The sequence below is a fragment of the Zonotrichia albicollis genome, chromosome 14 (genome assembly GCF_047830755.1).
Source record: "Zonotrichia albicollis isolate bZonAlb1 chromosome 14, bZonAlb1.hap1, whole genome shotgun sequence".
NCBI lineage: Eukaryota > Metazoa > Chordata > Aves > Passeriformes > Passerellidae > Zonotrichia > Zonotrichia albicollis.
The window spans coordinates 15,920,959-15,940,624 of record NC_133832.1 but is presented as its reverse complement, the minus strand read 5'-3'; the positions used below and the strand labels follow the sequence as shown (position 1 = coordinate 15,940,624).

General features: G+C 45.3%; 1 protein-coding gene across 3 annotated transcripts; it reads right to left on the bottom strand.

The window, feature by feature from the left end:
• Nucleotides 1–692: 692 nt before the first annotated feature.
• TENT5D (terminal nucleotidyltransferase 5D) lies at nucleotides 693–18,967 on the bottom strand. Of its 3 annotated transcripts, none has more exons than XM_074551445.1 (4): nucleotides 18,828–18,967; nucleotides 11,937–12,058; nucleotides 10,719–10,833; nucleotides 693–5,849 (listed from the first exon to the last, which is right to left on the bottom strand). In XM_074551445.1, the coding sequence occupies exon 4, from the start codon at nucleotides 5,832–5,834 to the stop codon at nucleotides 4,659–4,661; it is 1,176 nt and encodes a 391-aa protein (XP_074407546.1). In that variant the 5' UTR covers nucleotides 5,835–5,849; nucleotides 10,719–10,833; nucleotides 11,937–12,058; nucleotides 18,828–18,967; the 3' UTR covers nucleotides 693–4,658. The 3 variants fall into 3 exon arrangements, with proteins under 3 accessions (XP_074407546.1, XP_074407545.1, XP_074407547.1); XM_074551444.1 differs by having other exon boundaries at nucleotides 18,702–18,960; XM_074551446.1 differs by lacking the exon at nucleotides 10,719–10,833 and having other exon boundaries at nucleotides 18,702–18,960.
• Nucleotides 18,968–19,666: the final 699 nt, after the last annotated feature.

Here is a 19,666-nt window from a genome sequence, read left to right as displayed (position 1 = left end):
TCCTGCTCCCCCTCTGTAAGACTCTGAGAGTCCATGGGATTTAACAGCTATGACACCTCCCCCAGAGAAAGAGCAGTATTGTCCTGTCCTCTTTAAAAACTCTGAATTAACGAGCAGTAGGGCAAAACCCAGTCCATGAAACAAAAAACAACAACAAAAAAGCCCTAAAAAATCCCAAACCCACTCCCCAAAACCCACAAAACCCAAGTAAACAACCAGAGCTGTGATGATGTGACTGTGATGAGTGTGGTTATGTTGCTCAGCTAGAACCCACAGGTTTGTGGGAGTTTCTCCCACCTTGGTGCAACATCACCAGAAATCCTGGATAAATATGGGATCAGATCTGTGGGGATGTGCATGTGTAACTCCAATCCCTTGTCATTGAACTATTAATATTACTGACCCAGCAGACAGTGAGGTTTTTATTATATAGAGATGTAGGCACTTCAAATGTGAGTGTTTGACACAAGCCTGGTGCTGAGGAGCACAGAGCCATTCCAAGGGATGGGAGATCCATGGGAACCCTTCTAGAACCTTCCCTGTGAGTCTGCCAGGCTGAATCTGAGCCTGTGCTGTATCCACCTGAGGAGTTGTAACCAAATTTTCATCTCTCTTGCAGTTACCACACTCCAGGTTGGCTTCCTGGAGAAACCTCCAGCTGGAGCAATGAAGGGATTACAGGAAACCACAGGTTAAATAAAATGTTCTTTTAATGATCACCCCCCAAATACCCAAAGGCACCAGTCAACACCGTGGACTAATGACCTACAAATTGGTGGGATTCTTACACGTTTGTAGCATTACAATATTTTTTTTCCACAGCTTCAGATGGCACATTAAGAGGAATATTTCATCTGCAACAGCTTTGTCCTGAATGCCCTTCCATGTGATTATTTAATAGAAAAAGAATCAAACCAAAACTGAGCTCGCTGCCCTCCTTTCTCCAGGTATTTCTGCAGCTCATCTTGAATCCACACCTGAATAACTCCAAATTTATTTCCAATTTATCACTGTAACTCCTCCAACACCACCCAAATCCCCTCACAGATCCTCAGGCTCCAGGTAACACATGGAGAGGCAACACCTCCACTGAGCACAATTTGCATTTCTTTTATCCATTGCAAAAACCTCTGTAACGTGTCGAGTATAAAGCTCACAAAATACATTTAAAGAAACTACCATAAAGTATTTGCTTCAAATAGACCTTTTACAACAAAACACAAAATTCAAAGGACATTTTTTTTTTTTAAGGAAAGCACTTGAAACTGTAACACTTAGGTCCTGACAACATTAGATTACTTTAAGCTGTAAACCCTAAGAAGTTTTGTGATTAAATAAAATCAGCATTACAATTTCTAGGCATTATAATCATTGAACAGATTGTAACAACGAGATATAATTATAATGCAAACATGAAGCTCAGGAGACTGGCACTGAGAAAACTCTCAATTCTTTGTAGATTTAGATCTGCACATGATAAAATCAGTAACAACTGGAGAAGAGGTTCCAATATTCCATCCTACGCACTGATATCAGCGTTTTGCAATCAGCAGTCAATACATCATCCCCTTTTTAATATTACTTTACAGAGTCATTATGACCTCGAACAAAAAAACCCCCTCCAGGTTAATTACTGCTGCCAGGTATCAATAGAACATCTGGAAGGAAATAATTAAAACCATCAGGTTTTGTTAATTGCCCCTGTAGGTGTAGATACACGAGATTTTATATATGTAAGGCTAAATAAATTACATATATATATATATATATAAATATATATATGCTTACATATACAAAATCACAACCTCAACCTTCAGAACTGAACTACCTCTAGGTAAGAAATATAAGACCTTTTTTCCATAAATTTAAAGGGTTTATTTATACCTGAGAGATTTTTGCATATTGATGTCTTTGTACCTTTGCCTGCAGGTGCTCCCCTAAGTTTTTCCTCTTTCCTGGGGTACAAAGCCCATTTCAGCCAGGGGGGTTCTTCCCTCCAGCTCCAGGGACTTTGGCTGAGCCCTTCCCTACCTAACCTGGATCAACAGAGAGGTGACAGAATTCAATATATACTTAAATAAAGTTCTGTACAAGTGCACAGGCTGGTTTATACAAATCCACAGCGAGTTCACCACTCCTGATATTTCCACAATATCTGATTTTCAAAGTATTTTAGTGCTTTACCCAAGGCATGTTTCTACTTGTTGGTTAGAGAACACCTTAGTGAAGAATTTTTCTGGGTTTTGGATCACTGGCCATGCAAGACACGCTGAAAATGCTCCTTCCTGCCTGACCTGTTCCCTGGTTCTTGGGAAGATCAACCCATTTTTCCACCCAGCAACCACGGACACCAGGAGAGGAGCAGTAATAAATCAATGTGGCAACACTACATTAAGGTCACAGGTCAGTGCAGATGGACTGAGACTTTCCAACAAATCTAAAGAGATCAGGAGCCCCCTTCCCCCTGAAATTTAAGGCATTTGGATGCCTGATTCCCACAGATTCCCCAGCCCAGCTCTCAGCTCCTCATCCCTGCAGATCCCAAGCAGTAGCAGGGATGTGACCCATGTAAGGCTCTTACAGAATTTCACAGTGCTATTTAACATGGCAAACACCAAACGAAATGGAAAGGTTCCCTTTGTCATCCTGACAGCTCAATTAAAACAGAAATCAAAGGAATCCACCATGTCTCACTCCATTTTGCTACTGACAGGGGGAATTCCCTAGAAGTGCTTTCATGCAAACATGGTGCTACCATAGCTGATTACAGAGCAATTAGAATTGATGGTTTTATTAATTATAGTTTTACCAACAGAAATATCTTAGTGGAAGCGGAATAAAGTGTGCTTTCAGACACCAAATAATACATACCTGAAAAATCAGCAAAAGTAACAGTACTCCATTCATGAAAGACCTCACAAAATTAATCAGATTCATCAGCAAAACCTTATTTTGTAGAAATACCAATTTTTTGCACTGTATTTTACAGAAAAAAGTTGACTTTAGTGATTATGGTCTTTGAACAATTCTTTGTTCAAATGTACAGGAATACAATGGGGGAAAGGGAAGCTACATTTCACTGGCAATCGGATTTGACAGACCTTAGAAAATTTAGAAATGTTTGATTCAAAACAGCACATTTATAGACCACATTTCTCAGTAAAATAAATCAAACTCCTGTGCCCAAGTAGAAGAAATTCCCAAGGCCTGACACCTGTTGGAAATGGATGCAATGCAGCCACTGCTCTGGAGCAGGAGGAGATGAGGATGAACAGTGACAGGGACGACAGAGCGACACACAAAGTCAATGTAAGAAACTCTACAGCTTGCATTTCCAGTTGGCTGTTCCCATTTTACACCCACACCCCTTCCAAACCTCCTTTTCCCACTAGTCCTTCTTGTTCCATATTCCTTTTCCCAAGTTTGGTTTGGTTTTTAGATCCATCTGTCCCAAACCTGCTCATCCTGGAGCAAACCCTCTTCCTGTCACTGCTACAACCACTCTGCAACCCCAGGGCCTGTTTCCCTTTCCATGCTTCCCTTTCCATAATTTAGGAACTCTCTGGCACCATTTCCAGCATTTCATGGAGCAACTGGCACAGGGAGGCACTTATGTGACATGTTTAAAACTTATCTTTGGTAAACACTCACACACACAAAAATGTATAATTCATGTTTTGCTTCCTGATCGTAAATCCTCGTTTGCTACCGGTGGATGTGTGCAGGTATCTGAACACAGACAGGACTTTACCAGTATAAAATAGTTTTTCAAATGCCACTGCCAAGGATTTTTTTGAATTTACCTAAAAATAGCGCCAGTCCTGGGCTTTTGGAGTTTTTTCCTGACTCTGTTTGTTGTGCATTAAAGCAGCTGTGATCAATAACAAATTAGTGATAGAAAGTGAGCCCATTCTGCTCAATTTTCACCTCCTTTCTCATCCTCTTGCCTTGGTTTTCAAAACCAATTTAATCAGAATAGTTGTACCTCTTACAGCTTTTGTTATCTGTGAGGCAGATCCTGGGCTCTGGTGCTGCCTGACTTGAGCAGCCAAATCTTTCCCTGGGATCAGTGAAAATTTCAGATACACAAAATGCTGAGTCTGCTCTTGAGACCCCGAGTCTCTGACTGACCTGAGGAATGATCAGCCACCAAGAGATGACCAAGCAATGTGTGTTTTCAAAGGTGCTGCAAATAAAAGCTGCTGGAACTGCATGGATAAAACCAAGGGATGATTGACTTTGACATACCCAGAGCACTGTCCCTTCTAACATCAGGCATTTCTACAGAGAGGTATTTCATTGGATTCTGTTTTCATTGACACCATTTATATTCTTCTTAAGAATTTTTCTTTTTAGAACCCAGAACTTAGTGCATTTCAATTTTACAAAATTAGAATAATTTATATCCTTCTCTTTTCATTGCAAAAAAATACAGCCCAAACACACATCAAGGTATAAACACTTCACGAATGACAGACGCTTCACTTATTTCACCTGCTTAATGGTGAGTTAGACATTGACCAACCAAACAACTTTGGCAACTTGCACAAAAATATGTCCTTAACTCAAAAGTGCTGATAAAACTCGCTTTAATGAGGCCTTTATTAAGGAGAGAACTGGAAAGGGAGGAGTGGTGAGTGCTTCAGGTTGGAGTGCTCCTACACCATCCCGCTCTGTAGCTGTATGTGGAAAGGGTACGGCTGGTAGAACACAGGGGGCTGTCCATGGGCAATGTAGTAGCTGCTGAAGTTTCTGTCACTGATATAGGGAGCAGGCTGATAGTAGCACGTGACGTTGGCCGCGTTGGGGATGATGTTCTGTTCTCCGAGCACTTTCAGAGCCAGGATTGTGATCATGTTGAGGGTTTGCCTTCGCTCGTGCCCCATCAGGCAGACTGTGCTCTTGTTCACCACCCCACGCAGGGTCATCAAGTAGTCGTACTTGCTCTTCTCCTCCCCGATGAAGTGGTTGCGCAGGTAGGACTCGATTTTCCTCTGCTGCTCGGCAACGTCGGGAAAATCAATGAAGAACCTGGAGCACATGTAACGTTCCAGAGATTTAATTTCAGCCTCATCCGCCGGCTTAAAGTCACGCACCAGGAGGTTGCTGTACTTGAGGAGGCCGCCTCCCCGGATCTCCTCCGGGTTGCGGGTGGAGATCAGTTTGTATTTCAGGTGGTCCATGGCCTGGTTGAAGTCCCCGTACATGCTCTCGGCGATGACGGCGGGGTGGCAGTCCTGTGTCAGGGGCCGGTCTGAGGCTCTGTAGACGGCCAGGATGGAATCCAGGATGATCTGGAAGGAGTCCACGCTGAACTCGAACTGCCGCCGCAGCGAGCTGACGAACTTCAGCTCCACGTTCTTGCCGCTGTTGTTGGACAGGGAGATGAGGCTCCAGCGGTCGTGGTCGGTGGAGACTTTGACCATCTTCTGAACGTAGGCATCTTTCATGGTCTGAGCCGTGATTTTTTGCTTGTTAACGCATTTTGGCAAGAAGTCCAATAGGCAATTGAGAACTGCTTCCTTTACCACCTGGAACTCGAGCTCACTGGGAAGTTCCACTCCAAAAATGATGTCCAGGTCCTTGTAACTGGTGCCATTGTGCTTCACCAGGATGTGACTGGCAGTGGAACCGTTCAGGCGGATGTCCCTGACATGGATCTGCTTCTCAATGAGCTGCTCCTTTACCATATGGATTATATCCTTAGGCTTTACCTCCAGGGTTGGAAAATTTCCTCTCCCATGAATAGGTATAGCCTCAGTCAAAACCTGATCCAGGATTTTAATCTGATCCCAGGTGAGATAACTGAATCTGTGGTCCAAGTCCTCAGTCATTGTGGTATTGGTTGGCTAAACAGAAAAAGAGGAATTAGAGACAAATGTTAGAACTTTCTGGAATACCAGAGAGGACATTTCACTTGGTTATACCAAACTTCCTCCCTCAGTGTAGTGACAGAGCTGTTCATTTTAGAGACACAACCCCAGTTAATGGTCTGAGTCAACCACTGCACTTGTCACAGGCTTTTAATTGAATTTTAATGTACTCAGGTTTTAATCCTGCTGAGAAGCCATCACGTTATTGTATAACCCATGACTCAAAGTAAATGCGGCAAACCATATAGACCCAATTTAAAACTACTCAAAGGTTAATAACACGAAGTACTTGGTGGTTCTAATGGAACTCCAAATAAATTTTGCCATGAAGAGATAAAATGAGCAAAGTGAGCAAATTTGTTCTTTCTGTCCTGCCTAGACATCTCCCTTGATCTTCAGTGACTTGAATACTTAAAAGTACTAAAAGACCAGGAAGTTTTTTCGTGAAAACCAAGAATGCTGCAACCTGCTCCCTGTTTATCCAGCCATATGCCTTGGATGAACTTTGGTCTCTATGGATCATCTAAACACACTCATCCTTTAATATCACTTGTGGTTTAAGGACTGGATATCTGATAATTGTCAAGTTGTTTCCATGATGTTTCTGTGGAAAATATTTCCCTTCTAAGCCATCAGCCATGTTTTACATTAATGTATCAATGCTGCAAGGTCCTGGTTTGCAGATCTGGTGAGAAAATCCCTTCCAGTCTTGTGGAAACAGGACCTCAAGAAAGAAGCACCTATAGAATACAGGACATAAAGCTCAGCTTTGGGAATTTCTCAGTTTAAAATGATATCCTGAATTCATAGTATCACGTTAACAATGAGATGAGACACTCAGGTGGTGGCCAGGTGGCATCTGAAGGGTCTCAGTGAGGAACCAGCTGGGTGCAGGAAGTGCCTTTGGGAATCTGCCAGCACCCAGAACCTGCTTCTGAAACACCCCCGAGTGTTTCTGCAGCCAGATGGCTCAAACATATTCTTTCAGCCAAAGCTCAAGGATAAAAATAAAGTAAAATCCTACTAAGTAACAACACTACAGAAAAGTCCCCACTGTTGTTTCTTAACCAGTGGTGACTCCATATGTACGTTGTCATACATTCCCCTTCCCTCGCCTTCAGATTCCACATTCTGGAATATTTTAGTAATTTCAAGTAACTTGTGAGCTGCCAAATGGCTTGGGAATATGGCAGAGCTCTATTTCACATACTTTTGCTGGAATTTCAGCTCCCATTAAGCTGATCAGGAGCATATGTAATTCCAAGCACCTTCCTGGCCTCATGACAAAGAATGGGACTAACCAGATGTTTAAAGCTGAAGGAATGTTTTAAAAGTTGGCTAAAGCAGGACTGAAGTTGAGAATTTAACTGACAGTGTGAAGGTCTTGGAATCAGTCCCACAGGTCTGGCACAACCACGTAGCTCCTGGCATCATGTATATAGTGTATAATTCCACACCCATATCAGGTATGTTTTCAGGTGTATTCAGAAATATCCACATTTTTCCTGCAGGCGTTTAGAGGACACAACATTTGAACTGAAAAGGAGAGAAACTGCCCTTTGCAGTACTGCCAATTTTACATGCTAATGATTTCACCATTAAATATTCATTAGAATTCCATGGTTATGCCTTTAAAACTAGCTATGCATCCTTCAGAGCGTTTATGACAACTCAATACAAGTCTATCCGAAAAACCAGCTTTTACAGAGAGCTACTGCTAATTCTGGAAGTGGGACAACCTTGGGTGGAGGCAGGTTGGAAGAAGGTTTTGATCAAATGTTTTTGCTGCCATGTTGTCACCTGAGTCATTCACACAATCAGAGAATTAAGGTTGGAAAAGACTTCCAAGATCATCAAGTCCAGTATTTTATATATGCCAGATTGTGGTGGACCAGCCCAAATGATCCCCTAGCAAAATTAAAATTGTCAGAATTGTTGTCTAAGCAGTAGTTTTTATTATGGCATTTGTTTGATATTGCAAAACTTTGACCTTTCTGAGGCTGATGCTGTGACGTAAAAAAAAAGGAGCTGAGAAGGGAGTGTTGAAATTCAACCCCCTTTAGCAGAGGGACCCTCTTCAAACACTTGGAAAGTCAGAAGATGGGCATTTCTCTAAATAAGCTTAGAAATCCTTCCTTTATTGCTACATGTTTTTAGGTATTTCAGATGTTATTGCAATATACTGAGGTTTGAAACTGAAAGGAGAAGGTAATGTCAGTAAATCTCTCCTTTGTGTTGGAGAGGCATCCCTCAAAATGTCATTTCTCTGAAGTGATTCCTGGAGAATCTGAGGAGGCTTTGGGAGCTCAGTCGCACCATAAATGTTTTATGATAAATATTAAAGAATTCTGTGCTGAAATAACACCTTCAACTCTGACAAGTGAGAAAAAGGTACTAGGAAAAAAACCCCAGGAATTCAGTTTTCAAAAATATAATTAATTTGCAGGTAAGCCTAAATAAACATTATTAGTAGTAGTAGTAGTAGTATTTTTTATGATTTACTAGTTTTCTACCAGTTTGCAAGTCAATACTTTAACCTTTCACTCTACTAGAAGGATTTTATTTTGTTATTTTCTTCAATCTTTTCTGGCAAAAAGAACAATTTCCAGGCACTTTAATAGTCATTAGGAACCTGATTTCTCAAAGCAGGGGCAAATTTACTTACTGAGGTGCTCAGGTTAATGCCAGGAGTTATTACTAATGTAATTATCCTCTGTTACAATGCATCAGCAGCAACACTGAGGTTGTAATTAGCCAAAGTGTTGTGTAAAACCAGAGATCCTGGGATGAAGGGAAGGGAACTCCCTGCATGTGACCACAGCACCTGGATGAAGCCAAGCACAAATGAGTCCTGAGCTGCTTAATTAGAAAAAAGGCTGGAAAATCACTTTATTCCTTGGAAACTGCTGCTGTTTGCAATGGAGGATGATCAATTCACATGGGAAGAGAGTGATATTATAGGGGGGTGGTTTTAAATGAAGGGAGGTTTAGATGAAATTAGAGAGAAATTCCTCCCTGAGAGGGTGCTGAGGGCTGGCACAGATCCCAGAGAAGCTGTGGCTGCCCCTGGATCCCTGGAAATGTCCAAGGCCAGGCTGGACAGGGCTTGGAGCAGCCTGGGACAATGGAAGTGGAACTGGAAGCAGATCCCTTCCAACCAAGCCATGCTGGGATTCTGTCATCCCTGGATGCAGATCCCTCACTGGCACCCCCAATTCCAGCTCCCCTGCTGAACTCTGCCAAAGAATTCCCCTTGTGAAACTCCTTCCACACAAATAACTCAAAGCATCTCAGGAGTTCCACATTCAGGGTTTTCTTGTCCTCAAGTCTGCACGTGGGCCAATGGGAGCTGCACAAACATCACCCCCATGGCAATGAAATGCAAAAGAGGGTGTTTTTTTCCACACTTCATCAATATTTTAATTTATTGAGATTCTCTCCTAGTGATTTTTCTGAAGTTTTTTTGCTTGTGGATTTTAAAATGTTACCACATAAACTGCAATAGACCCTGAATCCCATCTGATTTAAGATCTCTGCCAGGAAAAAGGATGAAGAAAAGCAGTTTTCAAGGTGTTTTCTTTTACATACACTGGCTAGAGAAGTACAGAATGAGATGGATCAGACCCAGTCAAGTCTTGTGATATATCATTCTTATTATAAGGTTAAAAAAATATTTCTCTGACTCAACTTCAACTTGTCCTTGAGTGGTCACCTTCACCTGATAAAGCAGTCAAAATGTGGAAAAATGTTTGGATACTGAAACATAATATTGTTAGATTTTATCGTTTATTTTCCTATTGAAATTAGAGGCTCTAATTTTCTTTTTGGAGCAAGCAACTCTGAGTTTGGGCTGACAATGATGCTAAAATGTTTCATTAACCACCTCTTAGCTCTCCACTGTGCATGAGCTTCATCAAAAAAATCCAAGCAGATCTGGCTTTACATCTGAATGAAGCAAATCTGCCATGCTAGTGACAGCTTTCATGTTCCCCACAACTTTCATAGAAACAGATTCTTGCAGTCTAGAGAACAGTCTCATCAAATTTAGCTCATATTTTACTGATAAACTGTTTAGATTCTCTTTTTATATATTCCATAATGTTGATTCAGTGTGTTTTCAAAGGGTTTGCCATGTGCTGGCATTTTGAGGCAGGATACAGCTGAAATAGGTTTTGTGCAGCTGTGGCAGCTCCATCCTCTTCCCTTTGCTTCTATCTGCTCCCATGTTTTTCTGTTTACAATAAAGGTTGGGAATTGAAGCATATTTAAACGCTCCAATTCTTTTTACTTTGCACTTGAAATCAGCTGTGCAGGGACTTCTCACAAATCACAGAACTCCAGAGTAAGAGAGGTTGGAAAAGCCCTCCAAGACCATTGAGTCCAACCAGTGCCTGATCCCCACCTTGTCCCCAGCCCAGAGCTCTGAGTGCCACCTCCAGGTGTTCCTTGGACACCTCCAGGGATGGGGACTCCAAACCTCCCTGGGCAGCCCATGCCAAGGCCTGACCACCCTCTCCATGAAGGAATTCCTGCTGTCCAACCTGCACCTCCCCTGGCACAGCTTGAGGCTGCTTTCCCTCATCCTGTCCCTGTTCTCTGGGAGAAGAGGCTAAAAAAGAGATGTAGCAAAATATCTTTGGAGCTGCTGTGGTGGCCTTGTTTTGGGGATCACTCCAGAAACACCCACAGAAATTCTGCCACTCCTCTCACCTCTGCACTGGTTTTCCTGTTTACACATTACACACATCACTATAAATGCCCATGATCTCTTGCTAAAGCTTTATTTTAATTCAAAGATCCATTTCTCTATTAAGCTGGACATTTGGAAGTATTTTGCTCACTTACTTTAGAACTGCAGCTGGCATAAGTTCCAAAGGCAGGAATGTCAAATGTGAAGAGACTTCCAGTCGTAATTTAAACCCAGATGAGACAAGGAGAAGCAGTAAAACATCTGGGAAACCTAAATGGGGACATATTTAAACTGGTTTGACAGTGCTTTCCATAAGTTTTCCCTTCCATTACTGTTAATGCAGTGAAGGCAGTGTTTATTTATCCTGTTATCAAGAGATAACGCATGAATTGCCATCAGTTTTCAGTCCAGTTCCCATCGAGTTTCCCTGGGAGAACAAATGATAGCTCAGCTCTCCCCTGGCAGATAAGGCTGCAAGGTGGGCAAAATGCAAAGCTGTGGGCTTGGGCTGTGCCACACAATGGCACCTTCAAGGGCACAAAAAGTAAACACAGGATGAGACTTATCCACAAAAATGTGTCCTGCATTTCCCACCCAACAAAAGGAACATGGATAATGGCTTTAAGGGAAAGAGGGCATGGTTAGATGGGATATGGGGAAGAAATTCTTTCCTTTAAGGGTGGTGAGGCCCTGGCACAGGTGCCCAGAGAAGCTGTGTCTGCCCCTGGATCCCTGGAAGTGTCCAAGGCAAGGCTGGACAGGGCTTAGAGCATCCCAGACTAGGATGTTTCCCTGCCCATGCAACAAGATGGGATTAAAGGTCCCTCCCAACCCAAACCAACCTGGGATTCCCTTTGTACTGGAATATTACAGGATATTGGCTCGACGAGCTGGGAGTTCTCAGAAGACACAAACTGAGGAGTTCAACTTGGGCACCCAGTATGAAATCATAATCCATATTCCGTCATGCTGGATATTTGGGGTTTTTTGGATGTCCCATTTTTCCATCATGACTCATGGTACACTCATTCTTAGCCAGATGGGGATCCCCTCACAGGGCAACATTTTCAAGGGCCTATTTATCGTGACTTGATATCAGTTCCCACAACACATGAGGCTCCTTCTCACAGGGCCTCCAGTCAAAGCCAACCAAGCCCTTTAAAAAACATGAGGTCAATATCTCCATTGCTCTAAAATACTTCAATAACTTTTAAAAAATAGCTGCTATTTGCAATATTTAGTCAGTTTGGGGCCGTGGTCATCCCTGGGAAGTTCCTGCTTTAGGAAAAGCTTATTTGTACTACCAAAAACATATTTACGGACTGAATCCTGAATAATATTCCCAGCAAGAATGCAAAATCCCATGGACTCACCGTGGCAGGACGACTGGGAGCGTGTATTCCAGCAGAGTTAATAGGATGAGTCACTGAATCATTTGGTAGAAATATGAATTGTCATCTTGTCGCTGACAGAAACACAAAGCTCCCCGGGAGAGCTGCAGGAAATAAAACCCAACAAACAATCACATTCATTTGGAGATCAATGTTAACCACCGGTCACCTGCTGGACATAATAAATGATGCATTACAGCCTGGCAGTCCTGCAGCAGTAACAACAGACTTTGAAGTGGGGAATGGTAAGGGAAAGGTAGTGGGAAAAACACCAAAGGCTTTATAAAGACTCTGGGTTTCAGGTCATGCTTAATCCTCTGCAAGGATATTAACAAACCTGCCATTTTCCCTACAGGGTTTGAGTGGGAATTTAATATTATTAATAGACATGCAAATTAGCAGGGCTGTAGTAGAGTCATATAAAATTTAGAATGAATAATAATTCAGAGCAGAATGAAGTATTATGAATTGTGTAGTGGCTTTAGATTCTTTCTATCAGAGTGTGCAGCTGACAGGAAGCTCCGGTTGTTGGTTCATTTAGAGTAAGCCCAGGGTCCTGTTGCTGAAATTTCCATGTCCATGCCACGTGCTGGAATGAAGTATTTCTGTAAATATTCACCTGCTATCATAAAGGCACTTCCTTTTATTTGTTTCTCATTTCAAACATGTGCTGACAGTCAGTATTCTCAGGCAAGACCTCCCCTTCCAGCACCCCATCCTGCCAAGTTCACAACACCCACTCAAGTTCCCTGACTATCCCAAGCAGGGCCTGTCCACTCTATGGGTTGGTATTCACAGAAATTTACTCCTTGTTGAGTTGTGTTCCACAATCAGCTTTTTTGCTCAAATTACATATGGTTCTTAGTAAAGATAATATTTAAAGTATGATTTAAGTGTAAATACCTACATAATCTGCTGGAAAAGCTGAAATTATAGGCCAAGGAGGTATGGACTGTGTTATTCCTTTATTAGGAATAAAATGGATTTTTCCTCCCTGCTACAGCAGGCAGATTTTTATCCCTGAAAATGCCATTTCAGTGCTGCCAGAAGCACAGCACTTGCTTTGCTCACCCTGTGAGGACCTGTCTGTTGTGCCAGGGCCTGTCTGCAGCTTTCATTTGCTTTCCAACTCCTGATGGGCCACTAATTAGCTGAATGCATGTTCCTGACCTGCTCCCAAATCCGTGCACTGACGGCTCACGTTGGCAGCTCAATAAAGGGTTAAGTCTGGCAAGGGCTGAGCTCAGCTCTGAGCCTGGCAGTGAGCAGCCAGTCAGGCCTTGATGGCAAAGGGAAGAGTTCTGGGCTGCTCAGATAAAAGGATCTCAGCATGTGGAGTCCGGAAAAGTCAGACAAATCAGTCACTTTGCAAAAAAAAAAAATACAAACTTCTTTTTAATGCTGAAATATTGTTATTTCTTCCTCTGCAAGGCTGGAAGGTTTAATGGATATATGATATCCACTAATGGATATATCACCCTGATAGAACAGATTAACACCGGAGCAGAATTTATGGCTTCCCCTGGTGATATTTAGGAGAAGAAGAGAGACCTTTATAGCACTTTTTTTTGGTAGAAGAGGCATTATTATATAATATGTTCATAGAAGCAGCAGCTGAGATTGATGAGCTGCTTTGCCTACTGGGACATTATTCCCAACAGCTGCCTTTTATTGGCTCAGTCACCACAGGAAAAAGCATCATTTCCTTACTCTACACTCAGGGTTCCCAGGATTTTTTTCAGCTGAAGGAAAAACAAAAATAAAAATGATGATGTCAACAATTACCCTGTGTTTTAAAGAGACCATTTCCCTGTTCCTGAACTGGGGATGTGAATTATGGCAACATGCACCAACACAGCCATTCCCAAGAATTTTCCCCTGGTGCCTAAGGAGCACAGGAGTATTCTGAGATGCAGCAGGGTCTGGGAGATGATGTGGGGCTCTGTGCCTGGATTTCCCTCTGTGCCCCAATTTCCCAGCTGGTCACTCCTTTGGGCGTCCCCACTCCCAGGTCTCACCCTGAGGAATATCCACCCTCAAACCTTCCAGGTGGACCTCAGATCTTTGGTGGATGTGGAGGTTGCTCAGCACCTCATGAGCTCTCCCAGGGCATTTCCAGGAGATTCCCCCTGAGCTGGCAGGAACAAGAGCCAAGGGTCCCAGAGATTCCTTCCTCCCCCTGTGTGCTGCAGCTTCCCCTGACTGCTCTGCTCAGCTCCTCAGACTAATCCCAAAATCTATTTACTCACTCGAGATCCCAGTGACTCAATCCAAAGCTCACGTATCAAAAACTCCCATTATTATGACTAAACTGCAGCAAAAGCAGGCAAGGTAAAAATTGAAACAGTCCTTCTCTTTCCATCTATTAACCACCTTCATAATCATCTCTCCTCTTCAAATGCCAGAGGAAGAGGGATGAGTGATGCCATGTGCGCCTCTGCAGCCCTAAAGCTGGGCTGCTTTCAGGGTAAAAAGGGCATTACAAAGTCAAGGCTCTCCTCAGGAACTCTCCAGAACCATCTTCCCCTCATCTACACCAAAGGACAACTACCAAATACCCCCATGGTCACTGAACCATGAGAAGATCCTGCTGGGTCACATTTCTGTCTGTTCTGAGAGGGCACCAACACAACCACATCCACAAAATGGATTTCTCTTTTTTGACTGATCACACCCCAAAACCCCTTGCTGGAAGCAGCATTTAGTTCCCCCAGTCCATGCAGAGTGGGGGTGCCCCTCCAAACCAGTACTGAGCCATTGGGGTGGGGAGAGTGGGTTTTGATTGCTCACCCAGAGTGGATCTGGAGTTTTCCTTGGGAGGACCCCAAAGGATGAAGGAAATGCACCCTGACGGCCTCTCTGCCTCACCCCTGCTCTGCTCTGCACAGGTTGCAAAAGTGTTTCTGTTGTGCAATTATTCTGTTCCACTCCAGGAGCATTTTCATTTCATGGCAGGAGCCGTGAGCTCCAGGCCCAGGCTCTGGTTGATTTGTGAAGCAGTTTAGGATCCCTCCAAATAAAGGCTCTTCCCCATTGCTACAGCAAGGGGAGAGTTTAAATTCAACTGGGAAAACTTCTGTATCCTGGAGCAGGCTGGGCTGGCACCTCCACAGGACCCTGTCTCACAGGCTACTCAGAGATTACTGTGTCTTCCATTATCTAATTATGTTGCTATTTGTGTTTACAATGTTCATATAGAATTCATATTTTTATGAATTAATTTCCATACTTATATTAAAAAGTTACTCTCTGAATACAAAACACAGCAGTGGGTTTTCATTTTAATGCCATTTTCCCAATTTTATGAGTTACACTGTAAAACTGGGGGAAAAGAAATGAATTATTCATTATCTTTAAAGTATTTGCTGCACAGGAGTTTATGTTTAATTTTGCATCAGTAACAGCCAAGATTTCCACAGAAAATAGTTTTTTGATAAGTGAACTGTTTTCTAGTTTGCAGTTGAAAAATCTGCAGAACTCTGGGCAAACTACGACAGGAAAAAGGATTCTGGCTGCAGCAGCAGAGCAGGGAACTGCTTCTCTTTTGTGGTGAAGGCAGCACGAAATCTCTGTTGACATTATTACTAAAAGGCAGAGAGGAGATAAAGTGATGATTAAACCCAAGAAAAAGGCCCAGGCCCTGCAGCACAGCTGTGCATTCGTGACTTTTCCATCACTATCAATAATTCATAATGGCCATCATGCACCTGACGACACCAAGTTGGGGAGAAAGACTGAGTCAAGCTTTCACCAAATGTGCAAAAACATCCAACCTGCCATCGGATGTCAGGGCAACAGGACCTGCTGGATAAGCAAAGATCCAGCAGAAAGGGTAATGGAGAAGAAAATCAGCTGATGTGGACATAAATCAACATCTGCTGTACCCGTTTGTGGCATTTTATGGAGGAAAACTCCTTTTGGTGGTACACACTGAAAAAAGTTTCTAGAGCTTCTAAAATAATTTTTTCTAGAAAAGAACTGAAATGTGAGCAATTCTGCAACATGAAGGAACCATGCTCAATATGATGCTCAAGTTTTGCAGCTGGATTCTTCTCTGCTGTACCACACTAACTCAGCATGGCCATAGGCAATGGAACACTGCTGATTCCCTGGAGCATCTTGGATTCTCTGCTGATGCATTGAATAATTATTTTTGCGTGAAGATCATGGTGGTAAAGCCAGCCTGCAATTCCCAAAATATTTGTATTTTTTTAATGTTTGAATCCAAATGGCATAAATTCATGGAATCACTGAATGGTTTGGCTTGGGAGGGACCTTTAATCTCATCCAGTTCCATGTCCTGCCATGGGCAGGGACACCTTCCACTATCCCAGGCTGCTCCAAGCCCTGTCCAACGTGGCCTTGGGCACTTCCAGGGATCCAGGGGCAGCCACAGCTTCTCTGGGAACCTGTGCCAGGCCCTCAGCACCCTCACAGGGAAGAATTCCTTCCATATACTGAAGTGAAATCTGCCATCTTTCAGTTTGAAATTTTTACTTCCCATCTCACCACTACAGCTCCTGATGAAGGATTGACTGAATAATAACTCAGTTCAGGAGGAATTGCTCTGGTCTGAATGGGAGAAGACTTGGCCTGGTCTGTTCATGGCTGAGCATCTGAGTTCTGCAATGTAAACTCTGGGTTGGCTTCCACTCTCCATGGAAGCCATCCCTCACTCCATGTTACCCATCCTTGATGGTGAAATTGGGCTTGGAATTTGCCTCCAATCCTCTAACTGTTCATTGCCTTCCATCCATTAAAACCACTGGGTTAAACATAGACACATAAGAGATATATGACATGGAAGACATGTATATGACATGGGAGACATAACTACATATAAAATCCATTAAAAATGTCTATCCCCACATGCATAGACCATCAAGGTACTGAGAACTCAACAAACACTGTCAACAACCTCAGGAGGACCCACCAAGGGCTTCACAACACCAACGAGAGAGGCAAAACAGAGCAAAAGGTAGCAAGATTCCCCCCCTGCTGTGGCCAAGCATGGGTGGCCCAGCCCAAACCCCTCCTGCAGTCTGCGCATCAGAGCCCAGAACCACGAAACCACTCTGGACTAGGAGTGTTTTGAAACATGGGCAGAATTTAATTCCTTCAAGCACTGTTAATTAATGAATTAATTTCCACTGCCCGCCTAAATGCTGCTTAATTGACTCTCCAAAATAACTCAGTCTCAATGGGATCTTTCAAGAAACTTGGTCTACATCTGCCTCCCTGATTTACGGTTGATTCATAAATTATGGGACTCTATTGTGTCAGCAGTTACTCCTGAGCTTGAGCAGGAGCTCAAGCCCTGATCTTGCAGGGCAGGAATTTAGGGTCAGGCTTTTGCTCACAAGGGTCACTGTGCATCTGTGTCGCAGCTGAATCATTCCAGAGCACACAGCCCTGTGTGTCTGGTGCCTAATGAGGCAACAAAACTAAATTTACTGTAAAGTTATGCCTGGGATGCACAACTGGGCAGGGATGGTGTGCAAGCAGCACTGCCCTGAGGTCAAAGGTCTGCAGCACTGCAAATTAAAGGAATTATTGGTGCTCCCTTTGAACTGAGCTGTGGGAATGCCAGAGGGGTAAGACACAAGGAATAGAAGGGATAATGCAGACAGCTATTCTCCCTCCACACATCAAGCCCATATTCCCAATTCCTGGATGCTGCAGGCACAGCACATGGAGGATGAAAGGGCACAGGGATTGTTTTTAACATTTCTGAATGGGACAGACACATCACATCTGCCTCTAGAGCTAACGAGAAGTCAGGAGCACGAAGCATGGGAGAGTCCCTGCTCTGGAGTCACTGTCATTTATTATTCATTCCTCGGCCTTTAGCGGAGAATTCGGCACATCCCCATTCATTCCCACCTGGCTGCTTTTCATGGGAGCCACGAACAGGCTGTTACTCTCAAGGCAGCACACGGAGCACAACGTGTGAGCCTGCAGAGCCCAGCCTCCTCTTTCCGAGGGAACAATTAATGCTATTACAGATTTGCAGCGGCTCAAAGATGTATCAGAGATGCCTGTGGGAGAAGGCAAGGAGCACACGAGAGTGATTCCTGGCTGGGAAGACACACAATTCCAGCCCCGGGTTGCTGGAAAGCAGTTTTGCTTTGCATGCAGGCACTTCCGAATAGTTCAGGGCACAGCATCGCAGCTTGCTGTCACTGTCACTTCACTGTCACTGTCACCTCCAGCCTGTGACCTCCCCCAAAACACGGATGGTCCTTGCAGAATACACAGAAAAGGCCTCATCTACCAGGGCTGTCATCATCTAAGCGGGATGACAGAGCTTCCAACAGCGAGTAAGGAATGCCACGCTGCTACTACCGCTACTACGAGCGTGCCGAGGCAGGGCTTGCCCAGCTCCAGGGAGCTTTTAGGGCTCATGCGAAGGAACGCCCGTAGTGAGACGGAGCTCACGTGCAGCCACACACACACAGAGCCCCTCCGGCACCGCCGGGCCGCCCTTTTCACAAGTTCACCCCTAAAGTTTCTAAAGGAAAACGCCTTACGGAGAGAGAAGGGAAAGGCCCGAGCCGAGCCGAGCGCTCCGGGTTTCTCCAAGTTTTTTAACCGAGCCCAACCGCTCCCGCAACGGCCCCGCCCGGCCCAACCCCGCGGGCACCCGCGACCCGCCGGCCCTGCGGGCTGGGCGCTCTGGGGACACCCGCTCGCCATGCGGGGGACACCCGTGCACCGAGCGAGCGGCCCGGGGGGACATCCACTCACCGAGCGGCTGCGGGGACGCTCAGCTCCCGAGCGGCTGCGGGGGACTCTCAGTCACCGAGCGGCTGCGGGGACTCTCACGCAGCGAGCGGCTGGGCGGACACTCACCCGCCGTGCGGGGACACTCACCGTGCGGGCGGAGGGGACGCTCCGTGCGGGTGTACGGGACGCTCCCCGCGCGGTGCCCGCGCCGCTCCAGCCGGGGCCGCCGCTGTCCGCGGCCGCGCTGGTGCTGAAGGGGCCGCCCCGCCCCGCCCCGCGCCCGCCCCCGCCCGCCCCCGCGGAGCGCAGCGCCATGGCCGCCATGGCAACGCCGTGAGGGGGCCCCGCCCGCCGCCGCCCGGCACCCCCGGCAGCCCCGGCACACCCGGTACCCCGGCGGCACTGGCACACCCGGTACCCCCGGCAGCACTGTCACACCCGGTACCCCCGGCACACCCCGTACCCCGGCGGCACTGTCACACCCGGTACCCCGGCGGCACTGGCACACCCGGTACCCCGCAGCACTGTCACATCCGGTACCCCCGGCACACCCGGTACCCCGGCGGCACTGGCACACCCGGTACCTCGGCGGCACTGTCACACCCGGTACCCTCGGCACAGCCGGTACCCCCGGCAGCACTGGCACACCCGGTACCCCCGGCACAGCCGGTACCCCCAGCAGTGCTGGCACACCCGGTACCCTCGGCATCCCCGGTACCCCCGGTAGCACTGTCACACCCGGTGCCCCCTGCACACCCGCAGGCTCGGAGGGTCCGTATGCCGGCACCGCAGTCGTGCTCGCTCTGCCCCAACATGACATCGGCCACCATCACCTTGTCCACCTTCCCTGCCACACACTGCTAGTGGAGGGCACAGAAACGTGGAACCGTGAAATCAAGCATAAAATCTGGGAATTGTTTTGGTTGGAAATGCCCACTAAGGCCACCGAGGGACCTTAGCGCTGCCAAACCCAGGCAGTTTGTATG

Bases quoted from the DNA above. Each gene is read 5' to 3' on its own strand.
- TENT5D (XM_074551445.1), bottom strand. From the start codon at position 5,834: ATGACTGAGGACTTGGACCACAGATTCAGTTATCTCACCTGGGATCAG.